This window comes from Vigna unguiculata, unplaced genomic scaffold, assembly GCF_004118075.2.
Source record: "Vigna unguiculata cultivar IT97K-499-35 unplaced genomic scaffold, ASM411807v1 contig_122, whole genome shotgun sequence".
Lineage (NCBI taxonomy): Eukaryota > Viridiplantae > Streptophyta > Magnoliopsida > Fabales > Fabaceae > Vigna > Vigna unguiculata.
In genome coordinates this window covers 340,763-356,471 of record NW_021010828.1, presented here as the reverse complement: position 1 = coordinate 356,471, position 15,709 = coordinate 340,763, and the positions used below count along the sequence as shown (strand labels likewise).

Below are 15,709 nucleotides of genomic sequence, written 5' to 3'. Positions count from 1 at the left end.
AATTTAATTTTCTTGATCCAATCCACTTTTGCTCCAATTCACTCCATTTATAATCCATTTTATTAAAAATCTAATCCATTTAATGGATATGGATTCCAATCTAATTTACATTTTATATATCCTATGGATTGGATATCCATTTTATAAATCAAGATTTTTAAATATGGATAATCCAAAAAATCCAATCCAAATTTTCAATTTTCCAAACTAGGCCCGAGGAGACTGCTTTAGACCGTATAAAGATTTGTGAAGACGACAAACCAATCCAGAAGACTCCCCCTGAGCAACAAAACCCGGAGGTTGCTCTATATAAATTTCTTCATTCAAATCGCCATTGAGGAATGCATTTTTGACATCAAGTTGGTGAAGAGGCCATTGCCGAAGAGCAGCCATGGCAATGAATAAGCAAACAGATGCCATCTTGGCCACTGGAGAAAAAGTATCACCATAATCCAAACCAAAGATCTGTGTGTAACCTTTGGCAACAAGACGAGCTTTGAGACGGTCAACAGCACCATCAGGGCCAACTTTGATAGCATAGACCCACCTGCAACCAACAACAGATTTCCCGGATGGTAATTGGACAAGATCCCATGTTCCACTATGCCTGAGAGCACTCAATTCATCAAGCATGGCCTGACGCCAACCAGGGTGGGCTAGTGCATCACCTAAAGATTTTGGAATTGACAAAGAGGAAATAGACGAAAGGCATGTATAGAAAGATGGAGAGATTCTATGATAACTCAAAGCAGCATAATGAGGGGAATGATTACGGGTAGAACGCATACCTTTACAAAGGGCAATGGGAAGATCAGACTCGATTGTTGGAACCAGAGGAGACAAATAACTCGGCACTTGATATGAGTCATGTGTTGGTGGTTGGCAACAGTGTCTTCTGCTATAAACCTGAAGAGGTGGTCTATCCACAATAGGTACACTCGGAGGTGACTGAGGAGAATCCGAGGTGGCACTGGAAGTGGGCACACTAGGAGGATCACACACAATAGGGATATCTATAGTAGTAGATGGTGGCTCACAACGAGAAGAGGGGTGTGTGAAGTAAAAAGAAGACTCGTCAAAGGTGACATCAGCGGAGATTAAATGACGGTTGAGGGAAGGAGAGAAACACTTATACCCTTTTTGTGAGCGGGGGAATCCTAAAAAGACACATTTGTGGGCTCTCGGAGACAACTTATCCAAGCCAGGACTAAAATCATGAACAAAACATGTGGACCCAAAGACTTTAAGAGGTAAAGGGTGAAGAGGGTCGTGAGGAAATAAAATAGAATGAGGAACTTGGTTATGCAAGACTAAAGAAGGCATGTGATTAATAAGATAACAAGCAGTAAGAACCGCATCATCCCAAAAATGTGAAGGAACTGCACCATGAATTAAAAGAGTGTGAGTTGTTTCAATAAGGTGCCTATTCTTGAGCTCAACCACTCCATTTTGTTGGGGTGTATAAGCGCATGATGTTTGATGAAGAATGCCCTGAGAAGCCATAAAATGTTTGAAGGATTGAGAGAGATATTCACGACCATTATCACTCCGTAAATTTCGAATAGAAACCCCAAACTGTGTTTTAATTTCATGAAAGAATGATTGAAAAATAGAGAACAACTCAGAATGATTTTTCATTAAATATAACCAAGTACATCTTGAATAATCATCAATAAAAGTAACAAAATACTGAAAACCTAAAGTAGACTTAACACGACTAGGTTCCCAAATGTCCGAATGAACTAATGCAAAAGGGGACAAAGCCCGTTGTGAGACACTACAAGGAAACGAACTACGACTATGCTTTCCTAATTGACAAGACTCACACGAGAAACTAGATAACTTGAAAAAGTTGGGGACAAGTTGTTGCAGTTTGGCAAGGCTGGGATGACCAAATTGTGCATGAAGATGATACAGACCATTAGACTCACATCCGGTGCCAATCATGTGTCTCGAACTCCGGTCCTGTAAACAAACAGAATCTTTAGTAAAGGAAATAATACAATCAAGAGAACGAGTTAGCCGACTGACAGATAATAAATTGAATGGAGACCCAAGAACATAAAGAACATGATCAATGGATATGGATGGAAAAATATTAACAGTACCAACACCATGAGATGAGACTCTAGACCCATCAGCCATTGTAACTGAGGGTAAATGATCCGGACAAGACAAAGAAGAAAACAAAGATTTGTTATCAGTAATATGGTCTGTGGCGCCTGAGTCAAGAACCCAAGGACCAAGAGAATCAGAGTGAGTTAGGCCAACAAATGATGTACCTGTGCGTGCAACAGAGCCAGATGTAGTGAAACTAGAACTCTGACGTTCCTCATACCATTTGAGAAAGTCGTTGAAAATGGCAGGGTGCCCTGCGGTATCAGATGAAGCAGGATCCACAGTCGCTGATCGGGGAGGAGGATCAGAGTGAACCACTACAGCAGACCGAGGAGGACGTCCATGTAGAGCATAACATTTGTCAATCTTGTGGCCTAATTTGCCACAATGGTCACACTTGGGTCGTCCCTTTCCCGGCTTGCGAGAACGATTGCGATCATCCCGCTGAGAGACCAAGACTGAGGAATCATCAGCACAAGTAGATATATCAATGATTTGTTTTTTTGGCACACGTAAAAGGGCAGAACTAGTAGCAGTGAAGTTGGGCACAACAGGAGACCCCAAAATCTGGTCGCGAACATGGGAATATTCATCAGAAAGACCATGTAATGCCAATAACATAAAGAACTTTGACCGTTGCTCAAGTTCTTCAGCTGGAGTGGAGGCCGGAGGCAATAACTCATTAAACTCATGGAGAAGGGCATGAATTTTGCCCAAATATTCAGCCATGGGCTGAGTGTCAGTGGTGTATAACAACTTGGCCTGTGCCCAAACGTCTGAACATGTTTCATATGAACGAAACATTTGTTTCAGCGATGATTTAATGGTGGACTTAATCTGCAGCAACTGTAGTTACACTCTGGGTGAGATGATCTTCATATCCTTGACTCTTGAGCCAAAGTTTGATATCGGATGCCCATGTCGCGAAATTTGTGCCATCCAACTTGTCAATGGATAAATGCACATTGACGTAGTTGGTATAAACAGAGGGTTCAGATAGCGGAGTGCTTGAAGACGACACACCCGAATTGGTAGCGGAAGAAGCCATAGAGGGAGAAACCCTAAAAATTGAAGGTGCTCTGATTGAAACAACAACCACAAATCCAGAAAGAGCTCAAGAAGGCGATTCAGGCGAAGTTGATCGGTGCAGAAAACGACCGGCGACGCACCATCACGTGCGGCGGAGAGGGGGCGGCGTCCGGAGCTTGCGGCGATGGGTGGAGACGCGTGGGAACTCCGGCGATCTCTGCGGCGTTGGAGTCGCCTGGTCGTCGATCGAAACTGCAGCTCCGGCGACGACGGCTGCGGTAGCGACGGTGATGGCGGCAATGAGCGGCTGGACAGTGACTGTAGTAAACTAACCTAAGCTCTAGATACCATGTAAAATAAGATGAAATAGGGTTTTGGGATTAATCTCCCTTGTGTAAACCCTACACAAAGGATAGTTTATTTATATTGATAATGGACCAAACCCAAAAATACATAATGGGCTGAGCCCAACTACTAAACACAATATTATATCATCTAACAAGTATAAAATATTTTATGCAATAAAGTTTATCACCATTGTGTCTATGTGAAATGTATTAATAGCATTAGTTTTAATTTTAAAAAGGGGTTGTTGTGTTTATTTGGAAGGAAGCAGGACAGTTACATGCTGTGTTAGAGATGGATATCAAGTTACATTATTTTCTCTTTTTATTTTTTGCTTTTTGTTTTTCAAAATGAACTCGACCCACACCTACTCTGACGTTGGGTATTAATTTTCAAATTAAATTATTTAGGTTCATAAATGTGTATCAAGTGGAGGCAAGGTGCTTATTCCAACATTTGCTGTTGGAAGAGCTCAGGTATTCTTATTAATTCATCTCACAGATTGTAATTTATCTTTCTATTTGTTATAGCTAATGGATGAAGTCCAAGCAACTATTTCACTTATAAATTCTAAGTATGTGTTTGGTTCAACATATTTTGGAGAAACTATCAATTATTTTGCCTGTATTTTTGAGAGATCTTTCGAAAATTAAATATATCTTAATTAATAATTTAAAAGACCTTAAAAAAGAACAATTTCACTAAGGTTATATTAATAAACCATGAGCCACTCAAATTGATGTCTTTTAGTGACCAGTTCAATTTTCAAAAGTATGATATATATGTAATGGTTGTCTTATATTTACGAAGCTGTTACAATATCTAGGAACTATGCATTTTGTTGGAGGACTACTGGGAACGCATGAATTTGAAGGTTCCTATCTATTTCTCAGCAGGTTCGTTTCAGCGTATACTTTTGTGTCAATTATCTTTCTTTGATCTATTGTTTTTGTGTATGTAAACTATACATAATCATTTCACTGTAACCCTTCCCATTTATAGAAAACAAGATTTTATCTTATTTCCTAAGTTTCACAATTACTTTTATAAACATATTATGTACATTCAATAAATTAAATAAGGAACTGTCTTCTGCACAGCACACACTTTATTTTTTGGGAAATCTTCCATTGAGGCTTAATTGGCCAGTACTGAGGTTGTAGTAACCCTAACCAGAGTTGCTCCCCGTTATCCCACTAAAACAGCCAGTCTTATTTGTTTTAACGATATAATCACTAAGGCCATGTATTATTGCATTTTTTTGTCTTGTGACATTATCTCAAATCCTGTGTTGAAATTTTTCTGTAGAGGCTTATCTAGTTTTTAAAATTGAACCATGAAAGGATTATCTGTGTGTATGGTTTTTAATTTAAAAAATAGCTATTTTATTACAGAAAAAGAGATAAACCACCACTACAAACATGTTAATCACGGGTTCCCTACTCTCAGCTAACTTGACTACCAAACTAAAAGTAGAAAGGTTTCAGAGCTTCTTGTACAAAACACCAACAGAATGTGAACTTCCTCGATTTGTTAGTCAGTTAATGATGGACAGATGAAAGAGTATGACAGGGTATACATCAGTTTTAGATTCTGACTAAAGATTGAGAGGGTGGTCACAAATTTCTATAGGAGTAGTAAATTACGTATCCTTATTTTTGTATATCATTTCTAGATCTCTGTTTTTGTATATTTTGATCATATCCTATAAAAAAACAAGCATGAAGGAAGCAAGCTGAAATAAGAATCAATGAGGTTCTGGAAAATGTTTGATGATGAGAGCCTCATTGGGTGGGGAAGTTCAGATGAATCAGAAAATGGAGATGACAGCGGTGGATCTTTAGCAGTAGACCTAGTGGAATTAGTGAGGATCCATGGAGAAGGTTGGAGATTCCTTGGATGAAATCTCCCTGAATGGTTTCTTAAGGAAATTTTTACATTCTGATTTAATAAAAATCCAGAATTTGTAATTGCAAATGGAGAAATATTTTTTATTGGTGTATATTGTTAGAATATCAACACAATATCTTAGAGGGAGAGAATGACTATGACAGATTAAGAAACTTTTGTTAGTTTAGGATTATTATGTTATTCAGCATTCTTCCCCTACTTTTGGATATTATAAAATATATTATTGTCATTTTAATGATAACTATCAATGTATAATAAACATAATTGCAAATATAGAGAAGTTGTCATTCTTCCCCTTCCAAATGTTTGAAAAGCTATTGTGGTCAATTTCTGTAATTATAATGATGACTTCCACTTAATTTTCAAAGAAGGCAGTTATTATCACATAATAGTAAATTTACACTTTAAAGAGATGTAAGGGAAGAAAACATAAACTCTAATTCTCATTTCTTAGTTTGAAACGAGTAGAAGAGGTTACTTAATCACCCTAAAGATAATTGCATTAATGAAATAACAACTCTTTGTATCCCTACAATATCTTGATATTGATATTTACCATTTCTAATAATATCTTCTCATAACTCAACACTTTCCCTCAAGTTGGTACATGGATATCAATCATTCTCAACTTGTATGTAAGATCATGAAACTGTTGTGTGGGAAGTCCCTTTATAAATATATCTGTTAGCTGAAGTCTTGGTGGGATGTAGGAAGCAATACTTACAGTTGCTGAAGTGTCGATATATCTCTAAGTGTCAGTCTATCTCTTTGTGTATGGTTCTATTGCGATGGACAAAATTGCGAGTAATACTATTAGTTGATTTATTGTCAAAAGCAAAGTCATAGTTCCTCTAGTTCAATTTATATACTCCCAAGTTTGGTACGTATGTACATTCTATATGCTCTAGTTGGAGGGAGAGTTTCATAATTGTGTAACTTATCTGGATGGGATAACTTATTATAATAGGTTAACTTATGCATAGTATTACTTATCTGACCTATATCTGTTGGATTGATCATTAGATTTTAGTATTTTTTATGTAAGGAACTCCTATAAATGAATGAATGAGCTAAAAGAGATGAATCACTCTCTTAAGCATATTTTCCTTACTTCTATCTCATGTAATATCAATAATCACTACAGCATCTAATAATATCTTATTGTAACTTAAGATTTACATTATCTAAAAGACATTATTTAAAAATATGGGAACAACTAATTGTATAAGCATAATGGTTTAGAGCTGATTATGCATTATTCTTTTACCAAAGCTTCTTGTTCTGCACTGTTCACTCTATGTAGGCTTATTGCAGAATAGTTTTCCTTGTCCTTTTCAAATGAATCAGATTAAGATAATAAAATACAGCTCAGTTCTGTAACTTATTGACTAGTCTATTTTTCGGACAATGTTTCTATTTTTCCATTAGTTGTTGGGATCTGTGCTTCATATTAATACTCCATTTCTTTGTTTCCAGGATTAACAGTCCAAGTTAATGTGTATTATAAAATGCTTATTAGTTGGACAAGCCAGAAGATTAAAGATACATACTCTAAACATAATGCTTTCGATTTTAAGAATGGTAATTTCAATATTTTTTTTGTCATATCATAAATATTCTGTCTGGCATCTTTATGCATTCATATGTTCACTAACATTTCTGTAAACTGTTCCTTTTTTCAATGTTTGTTACATATCTTTAATGCTGTGATACAGAGCCTTGACGTTGGGACCATTCCTAAGTCTGAGATTATATTTCTTTAAATTCAGTAATTGTAACAGTTTGCCAAAGGATTAACGAATTTGATATTTAAAGCATTAGCTTCCTCATGGCAAAAACGTGATGGCTTGGGGATGATTTTGTTTTAATGGTAAGGGGTTTGATTATAGTGGGCAAAAGGAGTGAAATGGCTAACATGTGGTAGTTGACTGGCAGCTGTAACTGGTGCCCTAAAAGACTAGAAGTGTGAATAGTTGCTGATAGTAATTCAAGGTTGTGAAAGGGATAGTTGAAGGGATAGAGAAAATGTGTAGATAGTAGAGTGTGAAAGTAGTAGTTGGAGAAGTATATTTGTAGTTGAGAGTAGTTGTATTGGATGTTGTGTTAGTTGTTCTTGATGTTACAAAATGGTAGGATACATGGGTATTTATAGACCCATAGATTATTCTAGAAACTCCTAGCTAGAACTAATGCAAATACTTCTAGATTTTCTACATAGTTGAATGTTCTTGATTTTTCTTTCTATCCTAGGCTTTTCTCCAATACTCTAGAAGATTCTTTACATTTCAATAACTCTATCTTATATATTTTTTTTAGATTCTTCTAGAATTTGCATTATACTTTAATACTCCTCCTTGATTCAAATTCGGTAACTCCAAGCATAGCGCGTAGTAGTTCAAATCTTGGTCTTGGTAAGGCCTTTGTGAAGATATCTGCAATTTGATCTTCTGTCGTGCAGTACTTTTTGCGACCAATTTGCCCTTGTGCTTTTGTATAGTTCCATCAGGATTGAACTTTGTTTTATATACCCATTTCACTCCAATGATGTCTTTTCCTTGAGGACAGTTTACAAGCTCCCAAGTGTTATTCTTCTCAATCATTTTAACCTCTTCTTCCATAGCCTTGACCCATATTTCTTGCTTTGATGCTTCCTCATAACAGTTAGGCTCAATCATGACCATATTGCAGGTTTCGTATATGTCTACCAAAGATCTTACTCGTCTTGGAGTGGACTCTAGTGAAGAATCTTCTAATGGAGGTGGAGAAGGCGTACTTGAAGCTTCTGCCTCTTCTTGAATTTCTTCTTGATATTGTTGCACTGGAACTAAAGTGGTGCTTTTAACAACTTTTTCTTCTTCCCAATTCCAAGAAGCATTTTCATCAATTTCAACATCTCGACTAATGACGAGCTTTTTTGTTTGTAGGTTGTAAACTCGATAGCCTTTTGATTGTGTGCTATATCCCAAGAATATTCCTCGTATAGTCTTGTCTTCAAGCTTGTGCCTCCTTTGATCAGGAACATGTATGTAGCAGATAGATCCAAATACTCGTAGGTGTTTGGCTGATGGCTTTCTTCCACTCCAAGCTTCAATAGGAGTCTTGTCTTTGACCGCCTTAGTTGGACATCTGTTTAAAATGTAAACTGCAGTGTAGACTGCTTCAGCCCAAAAAGTGTTAGGCATACCTTTCTCTTTTAGCATTGATCTTGCCATCTCCATGACTGTGCGATTTTTTCTTTCTGATACACCGTTTTGTTGTGGAGTATATGCGACTGTGAGTTGTCTCTCTATGCCTTCATCTTCGCAGAATTTGTCAAACTCGCGAGATGTATACTCCTTTCCACGATCACTTCTAAGTACTTTTATTTGTTTTCCACTTTGCTTCTCGACAAGGGCCTTGAATTTCTTGAATATTCCAAAGACTTCTGACTTTGCCTTTAAGAAATAAACCCATGTCATTCTAGAGAAGTCATCAATGAAGAGGATGAAGTACTTGTTGTTGTGATGTGAAGGCGTCCTCATTGGTCCACAAACATCAGTATGGATCAACTCTAGTAAGTCTTTTGCTCTCCATGCTTTGTCGGTTGAGAATGGTAATCGATGTTGTTTACCAAGGAGACATCCTTCGCATGATTCATTATTCTCTTTTAAGCATGGAAGATCTCTCATCATATTTTTCTTATATAGAAGCTTTAAGGCATATGTGTTGAAGTGACCAAATCTCCTATGCCAAAGCCACGAGTCATCAACTTCTGCCTTCATGGCAATATTAGTTCCAGGTTTGAAGCTTATGGGAAAGCTTCTATTTCTCTTCTCCATTTTTACTTGGCCAATTTTTGTCTTTCTACTATCATAAATTTTGCATGTATCTTTCTCAAAGTGGAGAGAATATCCATTCTCCATCATTTGACGAATACTTAAAAGATTCTCTTTAAGATTGGGAACCAATAAAACATCCTTGATGAATTTTATACCTTTCTTTGTCTCCACCATGACAGTTCCTTTGCCTTGAGACTCCACTGTGGTACCGTTTCCTAGTCGAACTTTGACATTGACAGATTTATCAATGTCTTTGAAGATGCTTTGATCTTTGGCCATGTGATTGCTGCATCCACTATCCAAGTACCAACTTTCTCCTCCGTTAGGAGATTCTTGATTGGCATAAAATAAGCGTTGCTCCTGATTATTTTCTTCAGCAAAGTTTGCTTGATGCTTATTTTTATTACGACAATACTTCTCTACGTGGCCAAATTTCTTGCAGTATTGACATTGAGGTTTTCCATGATGCCAACAATCTTTTTCCATGTGACTTGTCTTTTTACATATGCCACATGGGGGATATTTTCCTTGACGAGTCATAGGGAAGCTTCTAGAATTTTCTTTATTTCTAGAAATTTCTCCTCTACTTTTATTTCCTTCATATTCTTTATTCTGAGACCGTAATTTTAGTTTTGATTGAAAGGCATTTTCGACTGAGTCTTCTTCATGCCTTTTCAATCTTTGTTCATAAGCTTCAAGAGAGCCCATTAGTTGTGTTACTGACAATGTAGCCAAATCTTTTGTTTGTTCAATCGCGGTTGCGATTGCATCATATTTTTGGGGAATAGAAATTAAAATTTTCTCAACGATTTTTTGTCAAGAATAGTTTCCCCATAGGCTCTCATCTGACTAACTATTTCCTTTATTCTAGAATAGTAGTCTTTAATGGTCTCAGATTCTTTCATTCTTATTAATTCAAACTCTCGTCTTAGAGAATGAAGTTTAACATTGCGTACCTCATCACTTCCTTGAAACTCTTCTTGTATTGTGTTCCAAGCTTGCTTTGCGTTTGTGGCACCTATTATTCTCGGAAAGATAGTGTCATCAACTGCTTGTTGAAGAGCAAATAAAGCCCTTGAATCCTTCTGTTTGTTTTCCTTCAACTCCTTCTTCTGAGCTGCAGTAAGAGCGGAAGTGTCTTCTGGAATAGTGAATCCCTCTTCTATAATGTCCCATAAATCTTGGGAGCGAAAGAATGTCTTCATTTTGACACTCCAAAAATCATAATTTTCTCCTGTGAAAATAGGTACTGGAATTGATGATGTTTGATTGGTAGTGGCCATAGGTTGAGAAAATATTTTGGAAGTAGTATAGAATGAAGTTCTAATTTTTTGAAGTAGTTGAAAAGTTTATCTACGCCCAGTAGATGACCGAACGTAGCTCTGGTACCACTGATAGTAATTCAAGGTTGTGAAAGGGATAGTTGAAGGGATAGAGAAAATGTGTAGATAGTAGAGTGTGAAAGTAGTAGTTGGAGAAGTATATTTGTAGTTGAGAGTAGTTGTATTGGATGTTGTGTTAGTTGTTCTTGATGTTACAAATGGTAGGATACATGGGTATTTATAGACCCATAGATTATTCTAGAAACTCCTAGCTAGAACTAATGCAAATACTTCTAGATTTTTCTACATAGTTGAATGTTCTTGATTTTTCTTTCTATCCTAGGCTTTTCTCCAATACTCTAGAAGATTCTTTACATTTCAATAACTCTATCTTATATATTTTTTTAGATTCTTCTAGAATTTGCATTATACTTTAATAGTTGCTTTACAGGTTTTATGAGAAGGAATGTCTGCCATCGGATTCTTAGGTTTGACATCTATATAACACATACCAAAGCTAGATCTTTTTGATGATATGAAATTTTAAATATTTCTTTTCATATCTGGTGATGACAAATTTGAATTTATTGAAAAGAAAAATAAATCAAACAAAAGGAAATTGTTCTATTCTTGTTGACAGATTTCTTTTATATGAAATAACTATGGTGTGTCCTCAAACTTTGATTGGCAAGATGAAGAATATTGTGTCATTGTTATGCTAGGCGATCTTTAATCTCTTATGAAATTTTTATTGAAATTTCAAGGTCAGTTGGTAAAAGTCTGGAGTAGTAAAAGTAGAAGTCCTAACGGAGTATCGTGGGGAAATATATAAATTTTGCTAATATGACATATATTAATTTTACTTTTAAACAAACTTATTCGAATGCATCCATATTGAAACTTTTGTGTGAAAACTCAAGAAATTAAGATTAGAGCTTTTGTTGAAATTATGTGTATTATCTGATAAGTTCTACGTCTCATTCATCTGGTTTGGATGTTACAGTTCAAAAGTTTGAGAGTCTATGATAAATGCTCCTGGTCCTTGTGTTCTTTTCGCTACTCCTGGGATGATAAGCGGTGGATTTTCACTTGAAGTTTTAAGCAGTGGGCAGTGTCAGAAATAACCTTGTCACTTTGCCGGGGTACAATCCTATTCTTATTTTCTTTACTTATTTCTCTTTATATTAGCCATTTGATAGCATGATGAGCAAAATGCAGATAAATGTTTACTAAAATTAGCTTGTCACATTGAAAAGCATATGGACACGAAGCTATTTAATACTGCCCTTTAATGATAAATATCACGCTTGACTAAAACTTCTGGTACATACAAATACATTGGTGATAGCAATCAATTTAGGAAGTGACTGCTTCACAATTTTGGATGGAAAGAAAATTTAGAAATTGAAATGCAAATGATTGTTTTGGATGTGTACGAGTCAGATTGTTTTTTAAAAGCATAAGAATGATTTCACATGATTGTTTTAGATAAAAGTTAAAAAAATTTCGTTCACGATTTTCCATTATATTATTATTTACAGGTTGCAATTAAATCCATTTACTCACTAACTAAGCCCAGCCATGCATAAATCCGTCATTTCACCCAAAAATTAAAAAATTTGAAGTATAAGATCATTTATCATTGGATGGCTTATGGACCAACATATATCGTAATGTGTAGTGTAATGCTTGAAGGGGCAAGCCTAGGTTGAGGTTTCAGAATTTAGGGAGAACTCCTCAAATTAATGTATCAGAGACTATTAGCAATTATATTTTATTATTCATATTTAACAGATTATAATAAAGTCTATAATGTAAATATCCCTGAATGATAGGGATCTGATTATACACCTGAATAATAGGGATTTGATTACATTAAGTGTTATTATTATATTTCCAAAATCAGTTTTCTAATCATGTATATATATTTTACGTACTCTTAGTAATAAAATTATTCAATTCTACCCTAATATTTGAGAGAGGAGAGGCTATTCAAAATTCTAACTCTTGGTTGTCATGCTTGACAAATAAAGAATCTAACTCCTTTTGATAATCAAAATATGATTTCAATTTCTATACCGAAGCTCGTTTAAGTGAAGAAAATTAAAAGAAAATAAAACTACAGATTTTGTGCAAAAAAAGGATTTGGTAAAATAATCAAACAAGTGAAAGGAGGAAGGAAAAATAATAAAAACAGTGACAGAAAGTTGTGGATAAGTCGAAGAAGCACAAGATAAAGATTGGTGAGAATTTGAGGGGAAACAAGGTGTCATATTGGTGAGAATTGAGGGGAAACAAGGTGTCATATTAGGGAAGGGAATAGATAAATTGGTACTAATATTTGTCACCGATTTAGGAAATATTTCTATATAATGGAATAAGAGAAATCCAAGAGAAATATCAAATTTTGTAAGGTTGAGTTAGGCTTAAAGTTCAATTTTTAACATGGTATTAAGTTATAAATTAGAGCCTATACTAGCAAAGTTTGTTGCCTGTTAGATCTATTATTCCATCTCTTATCGGGTTGCTATCAGACTACCCATTAATGTATAGTCACATGGTCAACATGCATATGCCTTGGTGTGAGAGGATTGTGTTGGAAGTCCTACGTTGATTAAGATAAGTCAATTCATTGTATATAAGTAGGTGCAAACTTCACTTTACAAACTGGTTTTGTGAGGTGAATTATACTTAAAATTCATTTCTAATATGGTATCAGAGTCATGAATTAGAGTATATCCTAGCAAATTTGTTGTTTGTTAGGTCTATTGTTCAACTTGCTATTGGATCATCCATTAATGTCTAGTCTCACATTTGAGATGTATGTCTCGATGTAAGGGAATGCGTGGAACTCTCACAACTACTAGAGATAAGGCAATTATAGTATATAAGTAAGTGCAAACCTCACATTTCAAGTCAATTTTATAAGGTTGAGTTAGACTTAAAGTTCACTTTTAATCATGTCAACCGAAAAATCTGTCTTAAACATGTGGAAGTTGGTACTTCTTTTAGAAGTAACTAAGAAAAATATGTATTGATCTATTCCATTTTCATATATTCGCAAACCAGTTGTATTCTGCTAATCCGTTACTTGTTCTCTTGTAGGTATTGTATGGCTGGAACGATAGGTCATAAATTAATGTCAGATAAGCGGGCCAAAGTTGATCTGGACGCTAATACAAGAATCGATGTGCGATGCCAGGTAAATATTATCCCTACCCAATTACAGGGAGATATATCTAACTATTCATTATTTTACGAACGTCAGTTCATAGAACTTCACATGGCATGAGTAGGAACAGAGTTAGCTGCATGTACAAGTGATAAATCGGCACAGTGGTGAAAATAACATGATTAGCAAACTTAAATTAGGAAAATAACATCTTGACTTTCACAGAGTATTACATCATTAGTCTACTTCCTGAGCTGGTGTTTGAGGTGATGAGTATGCTTCTGACATGCCTTTTCATATTAATATACAACTGAAACCATATTTCTTCTTTCACTTCTTTGTTCTATAATAGCAGATTCTGTCCTCTTGAGTTGATATTGGTACACTGGGTATAAACCCGATTTAACTAATCTGTGTGTCGCTGTCACCTATCGATGTTCCTCCAATTATCTGAGATTTTGTTTGAAGACTTGTGTGCTATAGAAATAAGACCAAGACGACATTATAATACTGCTTATATTTAAATTAATGTCTTTCTAGTCTTGAATTGCTTGAATATCCAAAACAAGAAATCCTTGTAGTCTTCTGCTATATTGTACAAATCAGCACTGAAGTAATTGCGTCAATGATTTGGTTTCTGGTATAACTTGACTCGCTTAATTGGCAGGTTCATCAATTAGCTTTTAGTCCTCACACTGATCTAAAGGGATAATGGATCTTGTAAATTTTCTCGCCCCCAAGCATGTTATACTAGTGCATGGGGAGAAGCATAAGATGGCTTCCTTAAAGAAAAGATTCATTCTGAATTTGGGATTCATGTTATGATCCTGCAACAACGAAACCATATGTATTCCTTCACTCACAATGTAATGCAGAAGCCTCACACTCTTTCATCAGAAGCTGCTTGAGTCCGAACTTCACATTTCAGAATGCAGTTCGGTGGACATATGTAACTCTTCTACGATAGACAAAAGCTTAATGCCTATGCTCCAAGTCGAAGATGAAAGGGTATCAAGGGAGTTTTTGTTGTGGAGAAGGGTAAAAAGGCAAAGATTTACACAAGGACGAACTTTTGCTTATGTTGAGGAACCGAAGCACGAACAATGAGAGGACGTTCGACATATTGGTGACTCAATGGATCTAGTCTTGGTTCTTATATTCAGAACTTCATTGCGATTATCTTGAAATTCTCAATTTCTTGAAGAGCATCTGCAAATAATCGTGGAGTAATGTCCCTACAGGATTAAGGAAAACTCCCAACATCAAAGCAGTGTATTCTGCTGCTTTTAGTCAGCCAGTGAATGAGAAAATGCAAGGAAACAATCTCAGCAATTTGGAGCATCAATACCCACTGAAAAGTTTTATTTCAGAGCACTGAAGGAAGTATGTGAATGAAACAACAGAATGGTTCGTTCCATAAAAAGATAATCAGTTTAAACAGAAAGCTTGGGTTCGGTTATTCTCCTTCCTTTACAAGGAGTTGGATGTCCAGATTAGATTTCTGCTGTACATTGAGCATTGATAAATTGATTCCAATAGAAGTTCGTTTATGCCGTAATAATTTGATAACTCTGATCCTAACATGAAGGGATTACTGTGATGCTTTTGTTCCCATATTTATCTTTCCATATTTTATTTTTGGTTATTCTAGGAACATGTTCCCCATGAATTACTCCTAGTAGGTCATTCAATGATCTGAATTCCAGATTGGTCTTGTATTTGTTTATTCAGATGTGTAACCAATTTTACAAAGCAACCTAATGAGCTGTCTTATCGTACTTTGCTGCTGTAGAAGTGATTATAACTTATAAGCCTATATAAGTTGATTGTAATAACCATTTTTTTTTTCATTCATTACACCTCACTACAACATATAGGTGAGAAATGTTGGGAGGGTAATTTATTTATAAAGAATTTTAAATTTTATTATATTATTTCAATCAAAGTTGAATTAAGAATTATAATAGTATTTTGATCAAATAAATGAGAATTTT

At 35.5% G+C, this 15,709-nt stretch overlaps 1 protein-coding gene and 1 pseudogene across 1 annotated transcript; one reads left to right on the top strand and one right to left on the bottom strand.

The window, feature by feature from the left end:
- Positions 1 to 207: 207 nt before the first annotated feature.
- On the bottom strand, positions 208 to 3,113 carry LOC114171151. The gene is made up of 2 exons (XM_028056361.1): positions 1,859 to 3,113; positions 208 to 1,051 (listed from the first exon to the last, which is right to left on the bottom strand). Exons 1-2 carry the CDS (start codon positions 2,920 to 2,922, stop codon positions 208 to 210), a joined length of 1,908 nt encoding a protein of 635 aa, XP_027912162.1. The 5' UTR covers positions 2,923 to 3,113.
- A 744-nt stretch (positions 3,114 to 3,857) lies between these two features.
- On the top strand, positions 3,858 to 14,822 carry LOC114171150 (annotated as a pseudogene).
- The last annotated feature ends 887 nt before the right edge of the window (positions 14,823 to 15,709 follow it).